The sequence below is a fragment of the Apus apus genome, chromosome 4, assembly GCF_020740795.1.
Source record: "Apus apus isolate bApuApu2 chromosome 4, bApuApu2.pri.cur, whole genome shotgun sequence".
Classification (NCBI taxonomy): Eukaryota; Metazoa; Chordata; class Aves; order Apodiformes; family Apodidae; genus Apus; species Apus apus.
In genome coordinates this window covers 69,250,221-69,276,471 of record NC_067285.1, presented here as the reverse complement: position 1 = coordinate 69,276,471, position 26,251 = coordinate 69,250,221, and the positions used below count along the sequence as shown (strand labels likewise).

Genomic DNA, 26,251 nt, shown 5'->3' with positions numbered 1-26,251 from the left:
ATTCCGTATTTTCACAAGTTTTTTCTTCACAGTTATTAAACCTACAGACTTCAGCAGAGCTTGAGATTCTCATCTAATCACCTTGGCTCTAGGAGCTGGGGATTAAAGAAAAATGCCATCCGTTGCAAGACTTCTGAACAAATTGTGTGCATGTGACAACACAAACCTTCACAATTGTGTGCATTTTTCTTGTGCTACAGTGATAAAAAAGAAAACTAATACCACATAAACCTATAGGTCTCTTTGTTCTATAAATGTATGGTGTACAGATTATATTCAGATGACTGTGGAACATCTTTTGGAATAAATTATTTAATGTATAATAAAGTGTGTAACTGTTGTGAAAATATATGCTTTTCTACAAACAAAGATTGATATTTGGGCGTAAGACTTGTGATCAGATACTTGATGCTGCAATGCATTTTATTCATACCTAAGGGTATGCCTGATTTTCTGTAGGTACTCTATGCATGTGGGTTTCGGGTTTTTTTGTCACATGTAATATATTTAGTATCACAATGTAAATCTTATCTTCACCAAGATTTCCTGAGCTTTTCCCACTGGTATACACTGTTTGGGGTGTTTGTAGAAATACCGAAAGTCTCTAGTCTCAAGGCTTATCTGGAACAAAAATTAACTTGTGCAGAGGAGAGGAGCAAAGGAGTCATGCGTTGAAACCAGGTAAACAGTTGACCATTTATATTCTTGGTTGAGAACATGTGCTTTCTCCTTGATTAGTCTAATAATTTAATTAAAAAAAAAAAAGTACATACATTGTTTAGCTAGAAAATGTAGCTTTATTTCAGAAAAAAAGACAGATCCACATGGAGTAAATGGAAAACTGTTATTCCAGAGGAACTGGGTAGACAAGTCCTTGCTGAATCTGCTCACTTGCTGCTTACTAGCATAAAGTGTCAGTCTGGTTTTGATGAAGTACTATAAAAGTACTCTCCTAGATGGGAAATGTGCAGATTTTGGGCCCTTCATTTGTGGTCCTGCAAAGGCTGGCCAGAAGCTTCATGATATATGATTACTGTGTTTTTGTACTACAGTTATCAAAATAAGTGATAACAGTGTTCTCTGTTAGCTCATATTTGCTAGCGTAAAGTTGGCCGTGACTGATTGCTTCTCAACAAAGTAGATACTCCCAACTTTGATTTGGATGAAGGGCTTCACAACCTTTGAGCCTGTCTTTATGTAGGCTATAATTAGGAGGACTGATGGCGGGAAGAAGAAGGACTAAAGTCCTCTAAGCAACTCTTCCCTTGATGAGTATGTGCCTCGGTAATGAAAATAAGAATTGTAGATCAGAAACGGATGGTTTTATGCTCTTCAGTTATACTTATCCATAATTGAGTTAAATATTTGAAGCCTTGCACTCAAAAATAAAGGTCCTTCCTGGATTATGGTAATGGAGCACCATGAAAAAGGTGATATTGCCAACATTTTTGAAAAGGCTACACATCACATACCATAATTATTATGATATGTGTGGGGCAGAAGCATCCAATGCACTACACAGATAAAAAGAACATTTAAAAATGGTCACACTATTTTGCCTTTAAAACACCCTTTCATTTTGTTTAAAAAGATTGTTCACAGAATTCAGGTTCGTCAGAAATAGTGACAAGTTGTGCCCTTTCTTATGCTATGGTCCTGTCTTATTTCATCAGCCAAGCATGGTCAAAGTGGGTAACACATAAAATCATAGAACAGAATCATAGAAAGGTTAAGGTTGGAAGGGACCTCAAAGATCATTAGGTTCCAACCTCCCTGCCATGAGCAGGGACACCTCACACTAGACCAGGCTGCACAATAACACCTCCAGGAAGCAGGGGGGGGACATCTACAACCTCCCTAGGCAACCTATTCCAGTGTCTTACTACCCTCGTGGCGAAGAATGTCTTCCTGGTCTCTAACCTAAATCTACCCTCTTTCAGTTTAAAACCACTACCCCCTGTCTTATCACTACCCTCTCTGGTGAAAAGCCCTCCCCTCCTCTCCTGCAGCCCCTTCAGGTACTGGAAGGCCACTATAAGGTCTCCCCACAGCCTTCTCTTCTCCAGACTGAACAGCACCAACTCTCTCAGCCTGTCTTCATAGCCGAGGTGCTTCAGCCCTTTGATCATCTTCATGGCCCTTCTCCGGACCCTGTCCAAAAGCTCCATACCTTTCCTGTGCTGAGGGCTCTATAGCTGTACCCAGTACTCCAGGTAGGGTCTCACCAGAACAGAGTAGAGGGGCAGAATCACCTCCCTGGCCCTGCTGGCCACAATTCTTTTGATGCAGCCCAGGATGGGCTTGGCTCTCTGGGCTCCAGCGCATACTGGTGGCTCATGTTGAGCTTCTCATGTACTACCACACCAAGTCCTTCTCCTCAGGACTGCTCCCTAGCACTTGCAGAACACAATCCCTCTCCTGACTTTGTACAGTATAGATAACTTGACATAGTTTCTGTCACTGGTGTCACTTAAAACCCCTTTTAGCCCAGGATGATACCTTTTGAATACAGTGTAAAACTGATCTTGCTCAAAGGTTTTGTTTCAAGATCTTAAATATTTTCCTCTTAAAGTTTTAGCAAGTATCCTTTCACCCCTTTTAATTTTCTTCAGATATGATCTGAAGTGTAATCTATCATGTCCACAAATATAAATTGTGCACTTGAAGAGCTGGAACAATTTTTTTTTTTTCTGTAGTTATTCTCTCTGTATTGTTCTCTACAAATCAGGCAATCTAATTTGTTAGGTCTTTACTGATATTCTTGTCAATAAACCTTCAAATGTCTTTGAGGTGTGGAGAATTTTATACCTGACTGGTTTCATCTTGATTATTAGCTAAAAAGAAAGAGATGTATACCAAGCAAAGAGTTCCTTCAGTTATTCCACAATGACTTCACCTGCAGGAGAGAAGTCCATTTCTTGCCCTAGCATCACCTTGCCCTGCTGGGCTGTCTGGTCTATTTTGTGCTCCTGGCAAGTTGGCAGAAGGATTTATGGCTGGTTTGAATTCCTTTCACTAGTCACTGCTTAAAATGTTATTGCCTCTCTAATTGTATTTTTACTTTAATCTGCTGGTGTTTACGATCCTTGTGATTTTCTTCAGCTTGTAAATTCAGCTTTTTCAATGATGTCTTCTTAATTCTTGTAATCTCTTTTAGTTTGCTGTTGGTCACACTGGCTTCTTTCAATTTATCAAGCCCTTCCTAATAGAAGAACACATTAGCATGGTGTTTCCCGTTTTATCTCCATTATCAGTCTTCATACTGTCTGTCAGGACTTTAATTCTCTTATCTACCACTTTTAGCTTATTGTTAGAAGAATTCCCAATTTTTTCATAGCTCCCCTCTGAAAGTTAGAGTGGTCACTGGATTATTTTAACAAGCATTTATCCCGTAGATAAGGTGAATCTAAGTATATTATAGTCCGTGCTAAAGAGCAGTTTCTGCAGCAAGGTTTTGCACCAGGTTTCACTTGTTACTTGGTACCAGCTCAGTAGTTGGCATTTACTCCTGTGCCATCCTAGCCAACTTCTCTGTAAAACAATCCCTGATAACATCCAAACATTTCGCCTGTGTTACTTGTTTCAGTGTGATACTTCCCCAGTCTACATGGCAGTAATTTTAGTCACCTTCTGTTCTCCACCCTTACTGCCTCTCTGATGTCTTGCAGCACATCAGTTATCACTTGCTAATACAACCTCATCATTGACTTCATAGGTTGTATAGATAATTTAGAGTGATTAGTTTAATTCTAAACAAAAAGAACTACAAATATTTATGTACAGAGTGAGTTGTATTTATATAACCCTTCCTAGAGCTGTTGTGTAAATTGACTGAGCAGGCAGCAGATGAACAATAAAAGGGGAGGCAAATGCCGAAATAGGGCATTGTAGTCGATGATGGATATGTCATTGATGAACAAGAAAATGGAGGTTATTTGACTAGTCTTTTCTAAGTAATATAATACATTTCTACTTATAAAAGAGGCTTATTTCTTACAGATTAAATTCTTTAGAATTTTCATATTCTAATAACTATAACTTTTCAATTTTGAAACATACTAAAAGGAAGCACTGTAGAAATTCTCTGTCTTTTTTCCTGTATTTTGCAAGGCTCTTCTTCACAGGAACAGTAAAGTCTACTTGACTGGATTATAAAGGCATTACATTCTAAAATTTGAAAATAATCGCTGTGATGCAAAATGAGCATTTTCCATATTTAATTTTGTGAATTAATTTAGGTCTCATGTTTTAATTTAATTCCAAAATATAAGGCAGAAATATTTATTTTACATGGAGCTCTGGAGCTGAAATGCAGTTAGTTTGCACGTGTTTTTCTTAAGAGTTCATTCTCACTGCAGTTTCAATAAAATGAGGGAAGTGCTGGTTTTAATGTCATGCTAACAGAGGAAACTGTCAAATTAATATGTTCTGAGAAGTTTTTAATCTTAATAATGTGAAAATCCTATGAACTGAAGCCTGGAAGGTTTTGAGTCTGGAGGGGAAGAAGGAAAAGCAACATAAATATATAAAGTGGGAGAAGTGGTAAAAATAATAAGAGATGTAAAAAGAAAAGGGGGTAAAAGACTGTTAGCTGACTGTAGTAGAAAAAAGATTTGTATAGCAAGTGGAAAAAGAAGAGACTGAAACAGCAGAAAACAGCAGTTTTTCTTCTCTGATGTCCCGTGTGCATCCTCCACAGGTTGTTTTAATGTATGCAGGCCTTCCCCAGTCATCTGGCGTGGCTGCTTGGAGAGGAGCCTCTTGTTAGCACTTGTTTGTGCTGCCAGAGCAATGCCAAAATATTTCATTAAAAAGAGGTAACAGCAGTCTGAGCAAATAATTGAAGAACAGATTCTATAGCTTCTGACACTGGCTGACAGGACAGATAAAATTGTATGTATTTGTGCTGGAAAATGGGAGAAAGTTGTGTCATCCTACTCCCCTGGAGTGATAAGCATTTGCAGCTTGCAATTTAACAAGACTGATGGGTTGAGACTTGGGCTGAGGACTATGCTGGCTGGCACTAAGATGCTTTCAGAAACCCTGCAGAAACTTGGCTATCCATGCCCCATTGCTCAGACCAGCAGCAGTAGCATCTGTTCTACCCTGTACACTAAACTCGAATCACAGCTTCTAGCATGTGATTTAACAAATAAAAGTTCTAGCTGTTGACACAAGACAATCCTGTATGCCTGTGTTCTCTGTCCACTAGCCCTTAGATGAGTTTGTTCTCTAGCTGGCAGGTGTTGCCACAGCTGCTCTTTAGAGTATTAGAGATTTGAATGCCCTTTGATGACTTTAGTTAATAGCATCACAGGGGCAGTTTCTTCTTCTTGCCTTTGCATCTGTAAGAGCCAGTCATGCCTCAGTGCCTCACCTCAGACTTTTCCATTTTTGACACACATTTCTGGCAGGTTCCAGGTGATGAAAAGAAGCAACAAAAATGGCCATCCTGGATACAATGATACTGTAACTAATTGCTGTGTAGTGTTCTGCCATATCACTTAAGGCAGTATATGTCTTATTTCAGTATTAAATAACATTAGTAGCATTTCTGTAGGAGAAGAGAGTGGGACTTCACTGTCATTTCACCTTTATGTAGCTCAGCAAACCGAGGCTCCCTCAGGTGCCAGCATCTGTCACCGCAGTAACGGTGTATATTCCCTTGCTTCTCTGATAATCCATCTCAAAGTCCATCTCCCCATGTCTGAGAGTGCTGCAAGAGCTCTATTCCATGCTTCTGTATCTGGGAGATCTGCAAATCCTACTTCATAGTAGAAGCCTCAGAAATTCTTTTTCATATTGCAGTTCCATCCACAGCCACACCTTTATCATTTGAATGTAGAAGGCATCCTTGTTAAGGAACAGTTTTCTGACAATACCAGGGGTCTGTGGGGGATGTTGCTTAATTTTTCTGACACATCCTCTGTGGAACTGTTTTACCAAAGGGGTGGTAGGTTAAGTTACATGCAAATGCAGAAGAGTTTCAAGAGTTGTGGAGGAAGAGTGTTTAATTTTAATTCTTATTTAGGGTGAGGCTAGGATCACTAGTGCCCCATTTATGGGACCTGCTGTTTGTGAAATCCTAAAATTGAAGGTCAAGGTGGTATTCCCACGTAAAGGTTTGTGTCTCTCCTAGCCCTTTACCATTTCCCTTGAAGTTTTTTTACTCTAGTTAAGTATCTGAAAGTAGTGGCAGCAAATTAGTATGGAGTTGTTGGGGAAGTAAGCTTCCTAATTAATATTTGGGGAGGTGACGTCCCTTTTATCCCTTTCCCATACTTGCTTTTTCTTGCGGATCAGACTGATCTTCGCTTTTTGGGTTCATTGCAAGCATGGTTGCTTCTTATTATCTCAGAGTATCTTTTTGTCTTCTGGCCTTTATTTTAGACCTTTTTCTGTCAGGTAATGATGCTCTTCCAAGTTTGACTTAGTTTCCTTTTCTCTGAAGTAATCAATTTGAATTACTTTCTCTTTAATATAGCTCCTGTTAAGAGAATAGCATTCAGAGCTATTAAGGATTTGCCTTACTGTTGTCAAAGATTATCTCCATAATTTTGAAAGTCAAGTATCATTGTATGGAGGAACCTGCTGGGCAGGGAGACCAGGTTATTCTGCTGGGATTTAATAAGGCTTCTACAGGGTCATCTTCAAACATGCATCTTAAGCCTGCCTCTGCAAATGAAACTTTATTTTGTTGTGTGATCCTGCAGTGCCTGCATGTTTTCTCTCCTGTCAGGAAACATATCTTTGCCCTATACCCTCTTCTGCTTTGGGGTTTATCTTGTTTGCCTCCATTTCCTACCTTTTCTGTGGTGTAACTGTTTCTGTTCCTGACCAGAAAAATGAGAGCATGTATTTTCTGTTCTTGTTTTAACTTCTAAGAGACAGAGGCACTCTGATTCTTTCTTTGTCTATGCTTGTGCAAGTTGATGCTTGTCATCTTTTCTATTTTTCCCTGCCCCAGACATCTATGCAATTCAAACAGTTCTCTCATAAATCTCCTGCCCCTTATTTGCCAACCCTTAGTCCAACTTGCGGTACCCTGGGGTCACCATGTTAATGTATAGAACTGATGCTGAGCCTTGTCATAGTCTTGAGGTTGAGGTTCAGTCAGAAGTTTGTGTTGTCTCTCTAGTAGAGAAATATTTAGTAATCAGTAGTTTGGACATTACAGTCTTCTGAGAAGGAACTGATTTGAATGCTCACTGAAAATTAAGAGTAGAAGACTCTTGGTCTATCACCCAAGTAAACCCTTTCTGAATGAGGTCTTACTCTGCCAGTGTAATTGAGGTATTTTTATTCTACTCATTGTGTGCTTTTTAAGTCACTGGCTGTTTTGTTAATTCTTTGAAATTTTTTTTCCATTTCACCTTTAATATACATTCTTAACTTTCCTCCTGTTTATGAACATCTGCCGGATCTCGAGGTGTCCAACACTGATTTGAAAATAATAATCCAACTGTGTTTTTTGCATAGTTGAATACAGAGGGTAATATTCCTTGAATCTGTGATCCACAAAGCAATGCTTTATAACTGGTACACATTTCTGAATACTTCTAGAGATATGCAGTTCCTGATATCTGACCTGCTCTGGGCTTTGCACAATAACCCAGGTGGTATAATCCCTGAATAAATTTCTGAAAGACATTGAGTTGCAAGGAAGAATTTATTTTAATGCAGACAACTTCTTTGTTCTTCTTCTGCCAAGTAACAGAATAAAAAGGAATGCAAACATTTCTCGTACTCTTTATGTTATCCTCATTCTTTCCCAATAATATTCAGCCCTACACTAGTTTCTATGTGAAATCAAGCTGGTTTTGTCCTCACAGTTTACAGCTCAAAACAGTAGACTTTTTTTCTTCTTCGAAGAGATTACCTGATCCTAGAGCTCTAAATTGAGATACTGTCTGACTTGCAGATTCTGAATTGGTGAGCTGTTCAGTTAAGTTTTCCTATTGTTAGCTGCTAGAAAGCAGTGTGTAAAATTTGTAAAGTGACTCTTTTCAGATTCTTACTGTACAAAGTCTGTCCTGTTCAATAATCCAACTAAGTACTACTGGCAATGTTCTGAGCTTGAAGCAGTTAAATTACCATGGGAAACACAGTGAAGTGAGAAATGTCTTTACATATTGTCTGTTCCTTGTCCTTAGGAGTTGTTTTGTTTTGTTTTGAATTTGGGTTTGTTGTTTATTGCAAAAGAAAAGTCGATTAAGCCCTTCATCCCTGTGCTTATTTGTTGCAGCTAGCTCATCTACAGTCAGCAGCCCAACATAACTGCTTTTCCTGGACCAGTGGCTATAATGTTGTACCTAAAGCATAATTGTAAACCAAGAAATTAAAAACTCAGTACTGCTATAAAATGTTGCAGAATTTTGGTGGGTGAAGTTGATGAGCCATGTGGCTGATGAACAGAAGCACAGTCCCTTTCCTGCTCATTAAGGGCATCATCCTCTAGCTGCTCTTAGGGACCTTTATTTCTGTAGTACCTGGTGTGCAAGAGTGTTTGTGGCATGAATATAAAATAGTTATTTTGAGTTACCTGACGTAGGTGTTTTTAGAAGCAATTGTTTTTTTTAATTTGATGTGATGTCCAGCATGCACCATACAAACAAATGGTGATGGGATATTTTCCCAAGAAGGCTTGCAACTGAGTCAAAAAGTGAAGGTGTAAGATGCGTATGCTGCTTAAAATTGAAATGCAACTTGTTATCTGAGCAGCAAAGGAAAAACCTGATCATTTCCACTGTGAAAAAGTTCAGAAATATCTCTTCAAGATTGTGGTGTTGTTGCAACTTGTTTTCTTACCCCATTAATCAGAATGATAAAGTGGCGACAGGAGCTATTCTGCTTGCATCTGGAATGTCTTCCTGATGTGCACTGATGATTGATGGAGTTCATTTTGGAGAAGTCTGTAAGAGAGCACCATCAAGCAGACACAGACTATTGTGATTCAAAGAAAAGATGATATCATAAATTCTAACCTAGTGAAGAGAGAGTTGTTTGCCAGCTCAGAGGTTTTTCCTTAGTATGCCAGATCCAAATAGTCATCTTGGTAAGAGTCAGGACATCTTTCAACACAGTTTTATGCAGAACTATGAAACAAAGTTCCCTTCTGCTATTAGAAACCTCTCTGCTCTTCCCCTTAATTCAGAGGAGGTGAAACACTGTTTTGAAGGGAGCTTGTAAGACAAAACTACAAAAGTTTAGGATATCATTTTTATTGTTACTGCTCTCTACAGGGATTATGGTCTGATTAAAGGTTTTGTTTGACAGAAGTTAGATGGAAGCTTGCTGCATACCTGTAATTTCCAAATCTACCAAACGTGAAGCTGATTATAGATGAGGTAGAAGTGTCACATATATTAAAGAGTAAATAAGCATCTTAAAATCTTTTCTCATATCTTCCTTTTTTTTTTTACATACTTTCTCAGCAGGGTGTTGTAAAAGAGTTAACAATAAACATAATGAGTTGTCTTAGGTATTTTTTGCCAAATCATACTTGTCTGTCTGTGTAGGAGCCACACTTCAATGGTGGATATTCATGTGGGGACCTTCTGAACTTGAGAGTAGCTGTAATATTGTCAAGGCGTGAGCTGGCTCTCAAAATCAGGGTGTTGCCTCTTTATTGCTAAAATGCCCTTCCCATGCAAAATTAGATTAAATTATGATAATTCTAAAGCACTGTATGGTGTTGTAAATTAGATATGTGATGAGACAACATATATGTAGTAAGATTGTTGTTTGTTGATTTTAATTGCCTTTGACAAGACAACTTGAGAATGAGAAATATTAATTTTGTTTTCAGATATCATTACATAGAGATTTTGGCAGTAGTCAGCAAGAACAGGCCATATTGGTTCTTCAAACAGTTCCTGCAGCTGTTATCGATCTGCAGATAATGTGTGATTTAAGATCCTTGCATAAGATCCCCCAGTTTAAAGTTGCCTATAAAGTGGGCAATTCATAATTTGAATATGAAAATGCAGCTTTCTTCTGAGGCTTTGGCAGCATTACCATCTACAAGCTGCTGAGGACTCTAACAAGACTGGAAGGGAAACAAATAGTGCTCGGAGCCAGCATTCCCGTGCTGCCTGTGGACAATTTGTTGAAAGCAGTGTTGTTTTTTTTTTAATTTCAGTAGAAGCAGCTCAGCAGCCTGTAGTTCTGGTGATTCTTGGGGGCTCCTTTAGTTTGATGCAGGTGAACAGGGGACAGCAAATCCAAGGCAGCTGACCTTGAACAGACATCATCAAATCAGCTGTTACTAACAAAGCAGTGTGAAAATACCCAAGGCACAGGGAAAATAGTATCTAACTGCTGTATGTACATTTTTTAAATCTAAAGAATGCATTTCTCATATTCCCAGGCAACAAATTTTAAAGAAGACTGGAGGCAAAAATACCTGTTTTAGTATAAATTGTAGGTATACAGGTTGACAGTCATGACCATCTTGTGTATAGTCATACTCCTTGAAAAGCACAGTACCTGCTTTGACTCAAATACAGCTATCATAAAACTGAAAAATATTGTGAGTATCTCACAACAGGGTCTACTCTACTTCATAAAAGTGGAATTCTAGTCTCTTTAATTACACTAGCAAGTAAGACAGTGTTATTAGCTTGGTAACTGCGAATGTGAGTCTTGGAGGGTAAGTGCCCTCCAGGGATTCTTGTAAGTCTCTTGCCAGGTATTGTGAGGCGTGGGAGGAGGGGTTAATTGATAGTTCAATTAAATCTCTTTCCTTATTATTAAGTGATTAGATTGACATACCTTGCAGGTGCAGTATACAATACTGCTGTTTGTATTAGCTAGCTTCTACCTTTCTACTGCTAGATAAACATTGCATTAATTTTGAACTGTAGTCTCTACTACTGTCATTCACTTTAAAGTTTTTTTTGAGGGCTAATAATCCCATATCATGAGCAAAATATTATCTTTTAGGTACTTAGTTTCTGTAATTAGCATACAAGCTTGTAATGCTAGGTTAGTATTTTTAGCTGTTGAATCTATAACATTAATGTTTCTCTTTTTCACAAGAAAGGAAAATCAATTTTAAAAAATCATTAAGCTAAGGCCTTTACTGCTTCCTCCTTCTTGAAGCATATGTGAACACAGCATAAAAGAGCCTTTTAGCCAACCTAGAGAGCAGCAGGCAATGCTGGCTGGTGGGTTGTCATGCAGCAGGCCTGGGTACAGGGGGAGCAGCCTTCCTGTATCGCTGCTTCTGCACACCCTAGGTGTTCAGCTGTGCTGGCCCTTCAGACAAGTGGTCTCTCTGTGTCGCCAGCACTGCATGAGTCAATGCATGCAGGGTTGTACAGAGCTCAGCCTTTTCTTCAGGGATGGGTGCAGGGAGAATTAGTTAGCTCCTCCTTGGAGAGGCAGCCACAGTGCAGCACACAGCTTTGTTGAAGCTGCAGTGGATCAGAAGGCAAGCACACCAAACATGGGGCAACTGACTGCAGCTAAGTTAACTAATTCCTGTGGTGCTGGGGAGGACATGGTGTTCTGCGTTCATTCATGGGACTGCAGTGTCTGTGTGGCCTTGCTCAAGGAGAAGGAAGTCATCCTTCTGAAAGGCAGGGATTCAAGTTGCCTGAAGAATTGCAGTGACCCTTTTTTCACATAATCACAGGGGGTTGGAAGGGACCTCGAAAGATCATCTAGTCCAACCCCCCTGCCAGAGCAGGATCCCCTAGAGCACATCACACAGAAATGTGTCCAGGCGGGTTTTGAACATCTCCAGAGAAGGAGACTCCACAACCTCTCTGGGCAGCCTGTTCCAGGGCTCTGTCACTCTCACAGTAAAGAAGTTATTTCTGATGTTTACATGGAACCTCCTATGTCCCAGTTTGCACCCACTGCCCCTTGTTCTATCACTGGACATCACTGAAAAATTTTTGCTTAACTTACATCATTTGCCTTGCAACTGTAAGCTTGAAATGCTTGGGATTTCTTCTCTAATTGAAGTTATTGGGAAAATGTAGGTCTAATAACCCTAAAAATACAAAATGCGCTGTCCCAGCTTGGGTCATAATAGTTATTCTTTTAATTTTAAGCAGTGAATAAGAACTCCAAGGTTGATGGATCTTTATTGAGAACATCCCTATAAGTAATGCTTAATATGTGTAAAGTATCATCTTGGAAGCCTGCCGTCATTGTTTTAGAGGTAGCGTGGAGACAAGAATGGATGTAGTTTAATTATAGTGAAGTTAAAGGTTCCTGCAGTGGCACAAAGATTTAGTGTTTGCCCCAGTTTTGTCTGGCATTTTGACCTTTCAATAGACTGACTCTTCCACAGTCCATTTCAAATTCCTTTCAGGTTTTCTAACTTATTAGTTCAGTTGATAAAACTGGATGCAGCAACCAACCAAGGCAATTGTCCAAATGAACAGTACTGACGTATTCTGCTAATGTCAGTAGTGGCATAATCTCTATCAACATTTTCATTACTGTATAAGATATGCATAAGCCAGCTATTTTGTAACATTAACAGATATGAAAAGAATATAATACCTTCTGGATCAGTCTTCTTTCTGAAACAGATCCTAACAATCTCAATGGCCAAACACTTAAAAGATTTGACCCATTTTTTTAGTGGTGGCATTTTATAATTTGGAGAAATTTTAGAGATGTTCAGGTTAGGAATTTTAGAGGTCCTTATTTTGAGAATTCATAATTCCAAAGATGGGTTTTAGGGAAACTTGTATAACTGCTTACCTAAATAAACTGACTTACCGAGATGTTTTTATTAGAGATGTCCTGTGCTGTCATTTCTGACAAGTTCTGTCCTCACTACAGTACACAGGACAGTTGGTAGGTGTCAAAGTACTCTTTCTGAAGCAAAGCAGGAAAGTGTTGAGAGTATAGTAAAATATAATAGACTACTCCAAGTTACAGTCATACTAAATGTGTATTACTTCATGGAAATCCATACCATGGATATATAGCACCTGGTGCCGCTTACCACAGAGGAGACTACTTGTCTTTTTTTTTTTTTTTTTTTCAAATCTTGGTAAGAGTGAGAATGTGATATCTCACCTGAAATACTGTATAATGATCTTTTAATGCTGACAGTAAATCTGCATTTGGCTTAATGCTGTGAGGAATGTCTTACCGTGTGTTTTAAGCTGATTTATGTATGAGGTTTTACTGTAATAAAATTGTGTTGCTTGGTTGTGTGACACAAAATAAATTGCAACAAAGATACTCTTAAAGTCCCCTGCTTCTCAGTCTTGGGAACGGGGAAACAACATTACTCATTCATGTAAGAAATCACTTCCTTCAGAATGGAACAGCATGCAAAATTTGTTTCAGAGTAAAAAGTTCTCAAGTTAACTTTGAGGGAAATTACTGTTGTCAACTTCAAAAGCTTTCAGTTAAAATTCTTACAAATGTGCTATGGAGAAATGAGCTATTGTTGCTCTGCTATTGTGCAGCAAGGTGCATTATTGCTGAAGAGGTGTGTTTTGCAGGAGACTGCAGACTGTATACAGTTTGATCTGTGTTTTATCACATCACAATACAGAACCTGTACAACTACTCGTTTGGCGCAGACCTGAAGGCAAACATTCCTTCTATGGGATAAATGTGTTATTTCATGCTCTGTAGTCTGCCTCTTGTGCAAGCAACAAGCATGTATATCAACAGTTTTGTAACCTGTGAGTATACAGCCTGAACTGCATAAATTTGTTAATGAATTAAAAAATAAATTCTAGCATTTTAGAAATTAATTAAATCCTAGAATTAAAAAGACAACAACCCACAAAAAGAACCAAAGGCAGACCAAAACAAAACAAAAAACCCAGGAGCCTAAACAAAAGGAAGTTGGGCCGTTATTTAAGCTAACTTTAAATAATGAGTTGGTTACTGACTTAGGAGATACCTGGATTCTTCACCACCTTAAGGAACATTTATTTGGCTTGACAACATGAAGGGCATGTACGTGGTGCATAATTATAATTTGGTTGATCACAGAAGGGGAGCCTAACTTACCTTTGTCTAATGTGTATGTGAGTGTGGCTCCCATTCTTCATCTTGTTTTGTTTTACTTTGCAGTCCACTCCTTTACACCTAGCAGCAGGCTACAACCGAGTTCGAATAGTCCAACTTCTCCTTCAGCATGGTGCAGATGTTCATGCAAAGGATAAAGGGTATGTAAAATGAATTAACTTTTATTTGTTTGCAGCAGTGGTTTTGTATTAATTAAGAGGGGGAATTATTTCTCTGTTTCGTCTTGCAGCATAATCTCAAATAGTTGGCTGAGAATGTGACATATCCTTGGAAACATGTCTTGATTGAGGTTGCCAGCAAAAATCAAGATACAGTAGAAGCTAAATTATTCTATTTTTGCAGTAAGGATGGTAATAAGACAACAACAAAAAGTGCACAGCAGTCAGAAATCCCGAACAATATGTGTTGTAAATTGTTCTGAGCCATATGCTGGTGAACTCTAAGGTGATGATTCTCATGGTGGTCTGATAGGAAAGCTTAGTCCTCATGTTGTAGAAATTTGGCCCCATGTTAAAGACACATGTTTTGTATTCAGAGTCCATAGAGGTAAGATATTAATGTGTGTTCTGTCTCCATCAGCAAACTTGAGGCCCTTCCTGTATCTTAATTTTCTGTTGTGTTCAGCCTAGTGTTAAAAGAGATTTTAAATTAAGATATTAGCATTTTTCTTATTTTTCTCTTTCTTTCCAAAACCAGTCCCAAGCATACTTAAACTCTTGGAGATTGACTAATTTTAGCACTTTTGTCTATACATTCACCCTTAATGAATTTTTGTATCAGAGTTGTTGTGAAATGCTTGATTACACCTTATATAAGTAAAAAAAACAAACCCCAGAGTAAAGCTGAATACAATGCTTATTCAGGTAGATCCAGCAATGTTTAAGCAAGTTCTAGGCATTTCACACCTTTCTGAAATTTGAACACTGCAGTGTAGATTCTTTGTATTAACATAAAAAACAATTTAAACATACTTAGAACTTGTCTGACAGCCTAGTAAGCTCCATTTTTTTCAGTGGCATCACACATTTCCAGTCATTGTGGTGGTGTTTTTTTTCCTTGCTGTTTCTTATTTATGCATAATTTATAAGTAAATAGGCTATAAATAAAGGTCATTTATCATTTATGGAGCAATATTAGGTTACATTGATTTTTGTAGATCTGTTAGATTCTCTTCAATGGGATCACTTTGGAGAGAGTCCTGAGGAACTGTGAGGCATCTCTAAAATGGTTGTCAGTTCTTGTTAATCCTGCAGAAGATCACAGCCAAGGAAGCAGCTCATTTTTCCATTTAACTTTTCTTTGCCTTCCTGCTGTTGTGCACCAAGTCACAGTCACAGAAGAGATCAGTGAAGGGTATGCTGCAGAATTGGCCAGATGGAGGGCTGCGGTGACTGTCTTTGCTGATGAGACCTTTAAGACCTCAGTCCTCTTATATGAGCATCATTTTGGAATAGGACAGGTTTTTTGAGTACTCTGTGGACTAGATGCTCTCTCTCTCTCTGTTTCACACCCGTAAGTTGTAATTAAGAAAAGTAACAATGGAAAGCAACAGTTTGGAAATCTTCCATCTCCTGCGACAAGTGCAGTGCTGCTTCTCAGGGCATCTATCTTAAATTAAGTTTGCCCTTTTGTCTGATGCTTGCTGTTCCAGTGCTCTTTGAGTTCATTTTGCAATTCAGAGAGTTATCCCCTGTATTTTTCATAAGTGGTGAAGGGTTAGTTATTGTTTTCAGTGTTTTTGCATCCTGATTTGTTGAGTCATACCTAGACAGTCTTGCTTGAATCGAATTGAACTCATTTTGTCCTCTGTAATAATTTTCCTCTTTACATCTCTCTTTCAATGCATTATTTTTTTTATTAGATCTTGTGCTGATGACTAGAGCTCTTTTTATTTACTTTGCTAGTGTCATTTTAAAGAATGACCTCCAGTAATATAGCTGTACAAAAATTACAGGGGTTCTATTAGAAGTGTCTTGCACAGTTAAATAGGTTGTACTGTAAAATCAGGTCATTCCACAGTCTGGTGCAGCAATTTCAGTCTCCTTTCTATGGATATTTGTACAACTTCATAAAACACCCAGGAGTTACATTAGCATTATCTGGGGAGTTTTGCCTTTCACATAGCATTTTAAATAAACAGTTCACATTTAGGCAGAAACAGAACATTGACTTCTCTTGAGCAAATTGAATGTGAAATGGGACTTTCGCCCCATCTTAATAGCTTCAAGAAAGAATTTCAAAGCCAGTTAATGCTAGTCTTAATGGTGGATTGAACATCTGTGGCCTGTTAGGACCAAAAAAATAATTAATGCCGATCTTAAGGAACATATTGTTTGGGAAGGGTAGATTTTTCCATTGATTTGAATTTTAATTTTTGAATATTTGAATATTTAAATATTTTAGATTTAAGTTTCTTTCTGTTCGTTTCAGTAGAAAGAAAGTTGTTCCTCTCTTAAAAATGCATCTTAAATAAATTTGTTATTTTTCTTCTTCCATACAGTGGTCTTGTGCCGCTCCATAATGCATGTTCATATGGACACTATGAGGTTACAGAGCTGCTGCTTAAGGTAAGCAGAAAGATGGAAGGAAATTATTGTAGATTTAGATGTGTTTGGTGAGATATGAATTGTTTATACCAGAGCTGAAAAGAAAGCTTTTTTTTTTCTGTAGTAACAGGTTTCGAACATCCTCTATGCCATTTCAGAAGCCTGCAGCTTTAGGTCTTCCTGTGGTACAATATGTGAGGTTATTTTCCCCTAGCTAATTTATATGGACAGATAGTAGAGTTTTATTTATTTGAATTTTTCTGTGGCATATCTGTTCTATTGAAAAAAACTAGCTCATACAGTTGTGCTTGTTTTTAAAGATTCAACAGTAGCTTTGTACATATGGCAGTTTTTGTAATTAATTTTTTTGTGCATTTGTTCATATACGAAAGCATGGAACTGGTTTTTATAACGAAAATCTTAAAAGTTTTTAGTTGTCAGAAATGGTTTCTTATTGACATAAGGCTTTCCTTGCTGTGCTAGCATGGTGCCTGTGTGAATGCCATGGACCTCTGGCAGTTCACCCCCTTGCATGAGGCTGCTTCGAAGAACCGCGTAGAGGTCTGCTCCCTCCTGCTGAGTCACGGAGCGGATCCCACCTTAGTCAACTGCCATGGCAAGAGCGCAGTCGACATGGCTCCAACGCCTGAGCTGAGGGAGAGACTGACCTGTAAGTGTTTTCAGACTGGGAACAGTTGTCAGTGGTTGTAGAGGGTCCTTCCAAGCCAACTTTCCTCAGGCTTCACAAGTAGAGGCAGAACAGCAGAGCAGCTGCAGCTGTGCCTCTCGCTTTGAAGTACGCAGATACCTCTAATATACTGTTTGTGATATTGTCTGGTTTTCTTAGATTTAAAATGTTTAAGGCACTGCTGAATCACTGACTGTAGGGGTTTTTTTTTTATGCTGAACGTCCACTTAAGTCACATAGGAGCCTCTGTATTGAGGCTCTGTATCACACTTCTAAGATGAGTAACTTCCAGGAAGTAGGTAGATTTGGTGTGCAAACTTGAAGATGAAAATTCTACCACCTTCGTTTGTAACCTTTGCAATCTTTATGCAGTTTATGAAACAATTTTTCACCTCTAATTTGAATTTTTCTGCCTTTGCTTGCCCTCTTTTGGGGATTTGTTTTCTCATTCACTCTAAAAAATAACTAAATGAGACAAGTTCAGAAACAAAGCATTATGAATTTACAGAAAACTCCTGGAGAAGTAGATTCTGAACTCAATTATAAATAAACTTTTGGTTTTAGTTTGTCACCTTTCTGCTTCAGCAGAAGTCCACTGACACACTAAGAATGTAATCCTGCACTGCTCACAATCACCGCTACTCAGGTTGTCATTTGTCACCATTCTTTGTGTGTGAAGGTAATGAGACAATATGCAGCAGAAAACTGCTCTAGGAGAAAAGAGGAGCACATTAATAACCTTTTTCTGCTTTTCTACTCTCCGTTCTGGGCTAACTTGGGAGATGCTTTTGGCTTTGAGGAAGGTAAATTTACCATTTGTTTAAATTGGGAAGAAAAAAAATCCATTTAAACTTTGATTATTTTTGTATTTATAGTTTCTGAAGAGGAGAGGGGAAAGATTTGTGTCCATTAATATCCACTGAAATGTGTATACAATGTGAACATTACACCAAATATGACAGTATCTTGATAGGACATCCTATATTTGCACACCTGAAGTAACATGTTTAGAATATTCCTGAGTTCTTTTTTTATAATTTAGGAATAATGCTACTTTTCTTTGTTACTTCAAGATTTACTTGTACTTATGTTTTGAGTAATGCTTTGTTTACAAAGAAATTTGAATTCTATTTGAGAAGAAGACTTAAAAATTGTTATATTTATTTGTATTTGTAAATCCACTGTTGCATCAGACATTAAAACAAGGGTGGGAAAAGAAAGCCCCTTTTAACAAGCTTGGCATTTCAAGCTTGCTTATGAAAGAAAGATAGTGATATTTTTACTGAGATTGTTGAGCTGTTTTTTTTTTTTCTTCTATTTCCCAGGTTCAGAAACCATTCTTGCTAACCTGCCTTTCCTTTGTACATTTTAAGAGAAACACTGTTAGTCCTTTTTGAATTCAAAATTACTTAAAACTGAAATTGACTAGTTGCTGAACTGAACAAGATGTGACACCGAAAACAGTAAAATTACCTCTCCCTACTTGCAAAGATACCACAGCTATCAAAACCTGTTTCGTTTTTGTAGCAGACTGGCTTCAAATGCTTAACCAGTTAGCTTTCTTTAAGACCTATGGTTTAATATTTTATATTTAAATTATATATGTATGCATATAATTTTATATACTATTATATTGAAATTGTATCTATTTATCTAGGCTGTACCTTGAATTATTTGTAGTTGTAAATACAATAAGTTATTTGAAAAGCAACTGTAAAGCTTTTTTCTGAAGAGCATCTAAGAACGTTGTGCTCACTAGAACACATATATATGCAATTCAGAGCTCACGCATTTAATAACAAGTGGGTGGAGGGTAAGAGGGAGAAAAATTGTAAGGATTTTACTGAATAAATCACTTTCCCGTCCTTCAGAATGTCCCTTTAGTTTCAGTAAACCATGTTTCATGTTCTGTGTCCCAGGTCAGCTACTACGTGAAGATGTGCACAAATATGATTTCCTCTTAATGGAATATTGCTACCTTTCTCCAGTAACATTTATAAATGTGACGTGGCTGAATAATAAATTAGTCTTTTTCCTCTAACAGATGAATTCAAAGGACACTCTTTACTGCAAGCAGCCAGAGAGGCAGACCTAGCCAAAGTGAAGAAGACGCTTGCTTTGGAGATCATTAATTTTAAGCAGCCACAGTCACATGAGACTGCACTGGTGAGATTATACAGTCAATCCGTTTGTTTTATGATAAATGTGATAGTAGTGCTAGCTGAGAAGTTTTATTTCCATGCTATGAAAATATATTCATCATCTGAGATTGAGGATTTGCCATCAAACACTTTATATATTAAAATTAAATCACCATTAAAGAAAAAACATCATATGATTTTAAATCACTTTTTCTTCCTCCTGGTAGATTACAGAAACTCTCCAACCACTCCTCATCTGTTTCTTTTTCCACTTCTCTTCTGCTTTTTCCCCATCACCCTCTTTTTCTGTTTTTGTTTTTTTTTCTGGGCTTAAATTCTGTTCCAGTGGCCCAGTGCTTCCTTAAAGTTTAATGACGGCAAGCCTGAGTTTCAAGTTTTCTTCACAGTGTGTAAAATTGTGATGAAAATAGATGCAAGGAGTGTATCACAAGGCCTTACAGGATTGGTATAGTACTGACAATACCATATTAGCTATGGAAACAGGGGTCTTTGAGACTTTCCTGGCAGTATCCTGCTCTGATTTCATTGCTTGAAGAAGCAGTGGAGGTGAAGAGCACAGCCAGAGTTCCAGATGCAGTGAAGATGCTGAAGTTGAGAGGGACCATTAAAACCATTATAGTTATGAAACTTTATTCCTATGGAACATTTTCTTCACAGTGGTAGGTCTCAGCTGCAGGCATGCAGCTGCATATTTAGTGTTATAAACACTGTGATTGGGATCAGAACATTGTGTGTTGAGTAACAAGCATCCATATGCTTTGTCCTATCCATGGAGGACTTAGCATCCTAGCCTGCATTTTGAAGCAAGACGGAAGAGATACTTAGAGGCTGAACATGAAGGCAGTAGGAAATTTGGGATGATGTTATCCTTTTCTTCCTGAATGTATCAGCTGCTGATCTGTGGCTTATCTTTAGCTGTGTAATGATCACTTCTTAATCCTGTGGTGTTCTTTGCTCTTCTGCTCATTCTGCAGAGGCAGCTAGGCAAAATGGGATATTTTAGCCTATTGATGTCTTTGGTTCACTGTTCAGCAAATGTTTGACTGTGATTTCTCAAATTTTTCCTCCTGCACTTAAGATTGCCAAGTGTTTTCCCATTCAAGTGGCAGGACTTAGCTTCTAGGATCAGATAAGGTTATGTACAGTCTGATTGAGCTACTCCTGTCCTAAATGTGGTTTCTTTTACCATGGAGCACTGGCTTCTGTGCCCTATTACCCCAAAAAAGGCCAAACCAAGCACCTGGTTTATGTTTCAGTGTTGCTCTGAGGTTTGGCAATATTTCAGCATTTGTGTTGCTTTTGGTGCTGGTTTTTAATATTTGCAGGAAATACAGATAGGTTATTATCTTCAAAGCCTCAAAAATACTGCTTCTCTTCAGAGCAAAAGTTGATCTTCATGTTTATTTACAAAGCTTGCCTTTGCAAAACTTGGACGTGCTTTGCTGGCTAACAGTGATGTGGGAGCTTGCATGGTGGTTACTTCATAGTGAACACTGAAAGTGGACGAAAGATGGTTATCAGTAATATTGCTACTTATTAGCATTCTGTTTGGGATCTGTTCCATTGTAAAGGCTATTATTTTGATATTGGAAAGTATGAGAAATCTGTTCCAGGAGATCTGCTTTTTAAGGATTACTGGTTTAAAACATGGGTAAACATCTGAACAAAAATACTCAAAAATATCTCCTGTTTCGCATAGTCAGCTATTGTGAGACATCCAGACAAGCATTTCTGGACTGATTGGAAAGCATGGTATTCATCTTACCTGGAATCATGCTTGTAATTTCAGGTGTCAGGAATGCATTGGTAGGGCCACTGTTGATCCTCTACAGAGACTAGACTCAATCTCTCCTGACATTTTCAAAGAAAAGAGAGGGAACAAAGTGCTCACTTCTGGGTGCCAAATGCACAGACAAACCAACAAGCAGAGCACAGCCACATTCAGGAGAAATAGTTAACATCTAGCAAGGGCTGTATAATGTTCCTCACAAGGGCAGGCTTGAGCACTGAAAAGCCCTGTGTGAAAGATATCTCTGTCTTATAACATGGAAAAGAAGATACTCAAGCGGAACTTTATCACCCATTTGTTACAGAATTTGTAACGATGCACAGCAGAATTGCCATTTGGTTAACAAGTTCAGTACACTTTGAAATAGAAGAAGAAACAAAGCAACATTCAAAAGTCATGTTAATCTGACAATAGCAACAGGATCTTAATGGACCCTTTGGAGTCTCTCTGTAGAGAGTTAGGCTGTTTCCAGCCCTTTGTTTTTACCTCCTTTGTGCATTATGGGCTGGTGTTGTCTGATATCTTGTTAGTGTAGTTGGGAACATAAACACTTTTTTCGTAAGTGACAAATAGCTTTAAAATGGTCGTTGGTCACTAGCTTTTATTTTGTTCAGTCTATGTTTCAGCGGAAATACGATGTATTCTGTTTGTGAAGTTTGTAGTCAGATGTTCAGCAGAATAACTGGGAGATGAAGTCACGGATCTTAAAGCATTTTGTCATCTGTGTAGTTGAAATATAATTTATATTTACTTTTTTGCAGCACTGTGCTGTCGCCGCTGTGCATCCCAAGCGGAAGCAAGTTACAGAACTATTGCTCAGGAAAGGAGCAAATGTTAATGAGAAAAACAAAGAGTAGGTTTCTGATATTTTTTAATTTTATAAAAGACTCTCATTCCAGGAATGTTAAACTAATATAATCTTCTTTATTTTTTTTTTTTTCCCCTAGTTTCATGACACCTTTGCATGTTGCAGCTGAAAAAGCTCATAATGATGTCATGGAAGTTCTGCATAAACATGGAGCAAAGGTAAATATACTTAAATATACTTTATTTAAGGCAAAAAAAGCAAAAAGAAGTGTTAGTTTTTATCACAGTTGTTGCTTTTTCTTCTGTATGCCTTGTGCTTCTTGTCTTAATCTTGAAGTGTGTCTATGCTAAATTAGTACAGGATGTTCAGGATTCCCATTGGAAAATTAGGTCTTCTCTCCAAGTAACTGAATACAGGGCTTAGGAATCTACCTTACTAATTTTTAATGAATCTTGTTACAAATTACTAATAAATGTGGTCGTCTAGGTGCCTCTTTTTGCTTTATCTTCTTGGCTTGAAAATATCCAATGTCTGAGTTTGCTGACACCAAGTTTAGTAGTCTAATGCTGCACATTCCTTCGCCCCTGCTTGCTTCTTATGCTCTTGGTCAGATTGTTTTGCCATGCCCTTTAGGTACTGATAGGTGCTGACCAAAGTAATTTGTGACCCTATGGTGAAACTTGCTTAGAAAAACAGCAATTTTTTAGTTAAAGGCAGAGGAAAGTATAACTTTATATGGGGTGTTTTTTAGGCATCTTTCAGAAGTATTTCAGAATTATCTTTCTCTGAGATTTAGCAACAAACTTGACATTCATGGTAATGATATACTTACTTTTCTCAGAAACTCTTCCTGATGGATACTTTATGTGCACTGGTTAAAATATAAAGGGTCTCCTTTTATTTTTGCTTTTAAGGAGGCTCACATTACTTTTTGAGCCTTCATCTTCATTTAGGTAGCTAGAAACCAAGAAATACACCACTAATAACAATCTACTCTGTCGAGCTTGACATGCTAGAAGGTGCGAGTAATGTAATTTATGTCAGTTATTAATTGAAATAAGTAAAATTTTGGGGGAAAAAATCACATTTGTGGAAAAACCACATGAAAGAGAACAAATGGGACATGCAGAATAAAAACAGGGCCTAGTTAACAGTGAAACATTAAGAATTAGACAAATTAGACGAGATTCCAATTAGAGAAAAACACACCCCAAGTAGTCAATAGCCCAACCTTGAGACAGGCCTGCAGGACACCTGCAAGACAGATGAAAGGGTTGGAAAGGAACACCCCCCACAGCTTGCCTTGGTTACAGCCTTGAGCACTGGGGAAAAACCACATTGAGTAATTGAAATAACCGTGTTTGCATATTAGTGAGTTATTAGCATACTAAGATACACACCTACAGGCTAGAGGAACCCCTACTAACTACAAGGCCCTTACTTTTTAAGCATGTGTAGTGAAATTCTTGAGTTTTGCCACTTTAAATGGAAGCAAGGGATTAGTTAACCAATCATGTGTGCCAATGATTGAATGATATTCTTTCTAATGTTTTTGGGTATAAAAACTTGTGTTTTGGGAAATTGAGCTTGCTTTGTGGAATACCACCCTGCTCCCTTTTCTGCACAGAACTGGATATTAAAGCAAATATCTCATCTCTGTGTGTGGATTGGCTTCTTGCACACTGGGTGACAAACCCCCCTTTCGGGACAACATAATTGTGTGCATAGTTAATACTACCTCTTTTCATTTTGAAACAATTAATTGTAATTTATAAACCTGAATGAGAGCTCATTGCCACATTACAGTAGCTGATTCAATTCCATAGTATTTTGATGGCATCATAAAATGGCTTAACAACAAAACCATGAGGAGTTTATCACATTTAAGAATGCTGATGCAGTGATGACATACCAAGATTTTCCTGTGGAGTAAAGCAATGTCTCAGTTGTAGTCATTAAAACTATTAATTATCCTTTTCCCAGATTCACTCTTAGTAGCATACCTGTGCACTGAAAGTGAAAAAAAAATCATTTTGCCATAGGAATGGATTACAGCTTCATGCATCTGATTTTGCACATGAACTCAGTACTGATGGTACTTGGGTAGACACTGGAATTTTAAGTGTATTGATACCCAAGTACTGCCTACTTTGAAATACAAGGAGTTTCTGTGTGCTGAGGGTTTCTGGAAAGCCTGCTACTATTGGAATTAGTGCTCCCTTGAAAATCTATGTCTGTGTAGCCATGTTAGGAGCAAGCTCAAATATGTCATCCTTATGGGAATGGCCTAATGTTATTCTTTGCATCAGTAGCACATCCTGATGATAGCTTATAATTCTTTTATGTCCTGAAGCAGTGGTTCCTAAGTCACAATCCACGAGTTACTTGTGGAATGAGTGATGGTGGTGAGTGGCCCACAGTTATCTACAGAACCATGCTGAGTGGTGTGGAGTGTTGTTTTTTGAGTTGATAGTATACAAATAGAGGTACATGGTGGTCCTTATAACTCATTCCTCATTCATATCCTGTTATATGCTTTCTATATTATTCTGAGGATAGCCATACACATATATGATCTTGAAAAGCACTTAAGTTGAAGCTAAGCCTGTATTTCCGTACTGCAGTGCATCAGGTCTCTCTCTGTCGGTGTCCAAACTTACTTGGCTGTAAAACAGGAATAACGTAATAATGGTTTTTCATAAGAGGTAGGTCATTAATGCTTATGAAACACTTTGAAGTTCCCAAATGCGATATGCTCTGAAGTATTAATTAGTTAACCAGGCATATTTAATCACTCTGAAATGTTTGTCTTGCTTGTTTGTTATCATTTGACCTCTTGCTTATGCTTTAATTGTAGGCGTTCAGTTAATCAGACACTGATATTTCTTTGCATTAATCCCTGGAGCATGATACAGGTTTTTGATTTTTCCATTTTTTGTGTTTCTGGAAGCTGTTTCTTCCCGCTTACTCTTTTTGTGCCTTGAATTTTAGTTAATTCATAAGATGTAGTCAGATGTAGTGTGCTCTTTGATCCTGTCTAGTCACATATTTTACAAGAGAGGGTTCTCTTGAGCTGGTGAATCTAGTCCCCCTGCAATAGCAGCCTCACAGTGAGTATCCCTTAGTTCATTGAACAGCACTGTTCTGCAGTTTAGATCCTCTTTTTCATTTTGATGCTTCCTTTGCTGGGGTATTCAGAGTGAACATGGTACTTGTTCTTAGCCTTCATTTTGGTAGGCTGAAAGGCTCAAGCAGTTAGTCTTCCTTCATAAAGGAACATTGCCATTTCCTAATCATGCTTACAACCTAGCACCAGAGGAAATCTTGGAGCTCAGGCAACAAGAATAGTATTTATCCCCCCACTGGCTTACATGATGGCACTTCATATCTCTGATGTAAATGCTGGACTAATGCATACTGGGATCATGTTTGCCTTTTTAATAGACATGACACAATACTACTCAGACCCTTCCTATAGACTTGTAGTACACAGAGAATCTTGATTCTCTTTTTTCATACAGATTTTCATGTTCATGCCCCTTAGCATTCTGTGTGCCAAGATCATTAATGAAAATATTGAAACTAAATTATCCCACAACCAGTTACTGAGCAGCCTTCTCCTTTTCAACATATTCAGTATGTGGTCCCATTCAAATGCTTACTGAAGTGTGGATATATTTTCTTTACTTTGCAACCATTTCTTCCATCAAAGGAAAGGTATTAAGTCAGCTTTAATCTACCTTCTGGAAACCACTACTGATTACAGAAAGCTACATTTTGAAAAAGATGTGTAACTGAGGATTCAAAAAAAGTGGAGTTTTCTTCTTCTGAAATACAGTGCCAGAAGGCAGACAGCTGATCCACAAAAAAAAATTAATCTGGTAATCAATTTAGGAACACAAAGTCACATAAGTTTTTGTAGATTGAAAAGCTTTTGAGATTTTTTAGCAATAGAGAAGAAACTGCTGTTATCTGTGTCAGATGGCAAAAACGAGATAACATGTGAAGTATGTATGTTTGGGAAGTACACTGAAGCATGGTAAAGGCTCCTTTAGGAAATTTCCTTGGGATAATTGAGATGGTTCATGGTCTTTGTACTGGATTTAATTAGCCTTAATTTCATTACCGTGTAAATTTGCTGTTTGTCAGACTACAATAAAAAGTGCAGGACTACTTGAATAACGTGCTTCCTCTAGACTTATTTGACAGAAATATTTGTAAGAAAGCTAGTATCAGCCACAA

General features: G+C 37.9%; 1 protein-coding gene across 2 annotated transcripts in view; it reads left to right on the top strand.

The window, feature by feature from the left end:
- TNKS (tankyrase) overlaps positions 1-26,251 on the top strand; it is a 135,857-nt gene that overhangs the window by 75,753 nt on the left and 33,853 nt on the right. For both annotated transcript variants that reach the window (XM_051617485.1, XM_051617484.1), the window contains exons 6-11: positions 14,062-14,156; positions 16,517-16,583; positions 17,046-17,232; positions 19,295-19,416; positions 21,963-22,054; positions 22,149-22,227. In XM_051617485.1, coding sequence (XP_051473445.1) covers positions 14,062-14,156; positions 16,517-16,583; positions 17,046-17,232; positions 19,295-19,416; positions 21,963-22,054; positions 22,149-22,227 — 642 coding nt within the window. The remainder of the gene's footprint in view (positions 1-14,061; positions 14,157-16,516; positions 16,584-17,045; positions 17,233-19,294; positions 19,417-21,962; positions 22,055-22,148; positions 22,228-26,251) is intronic.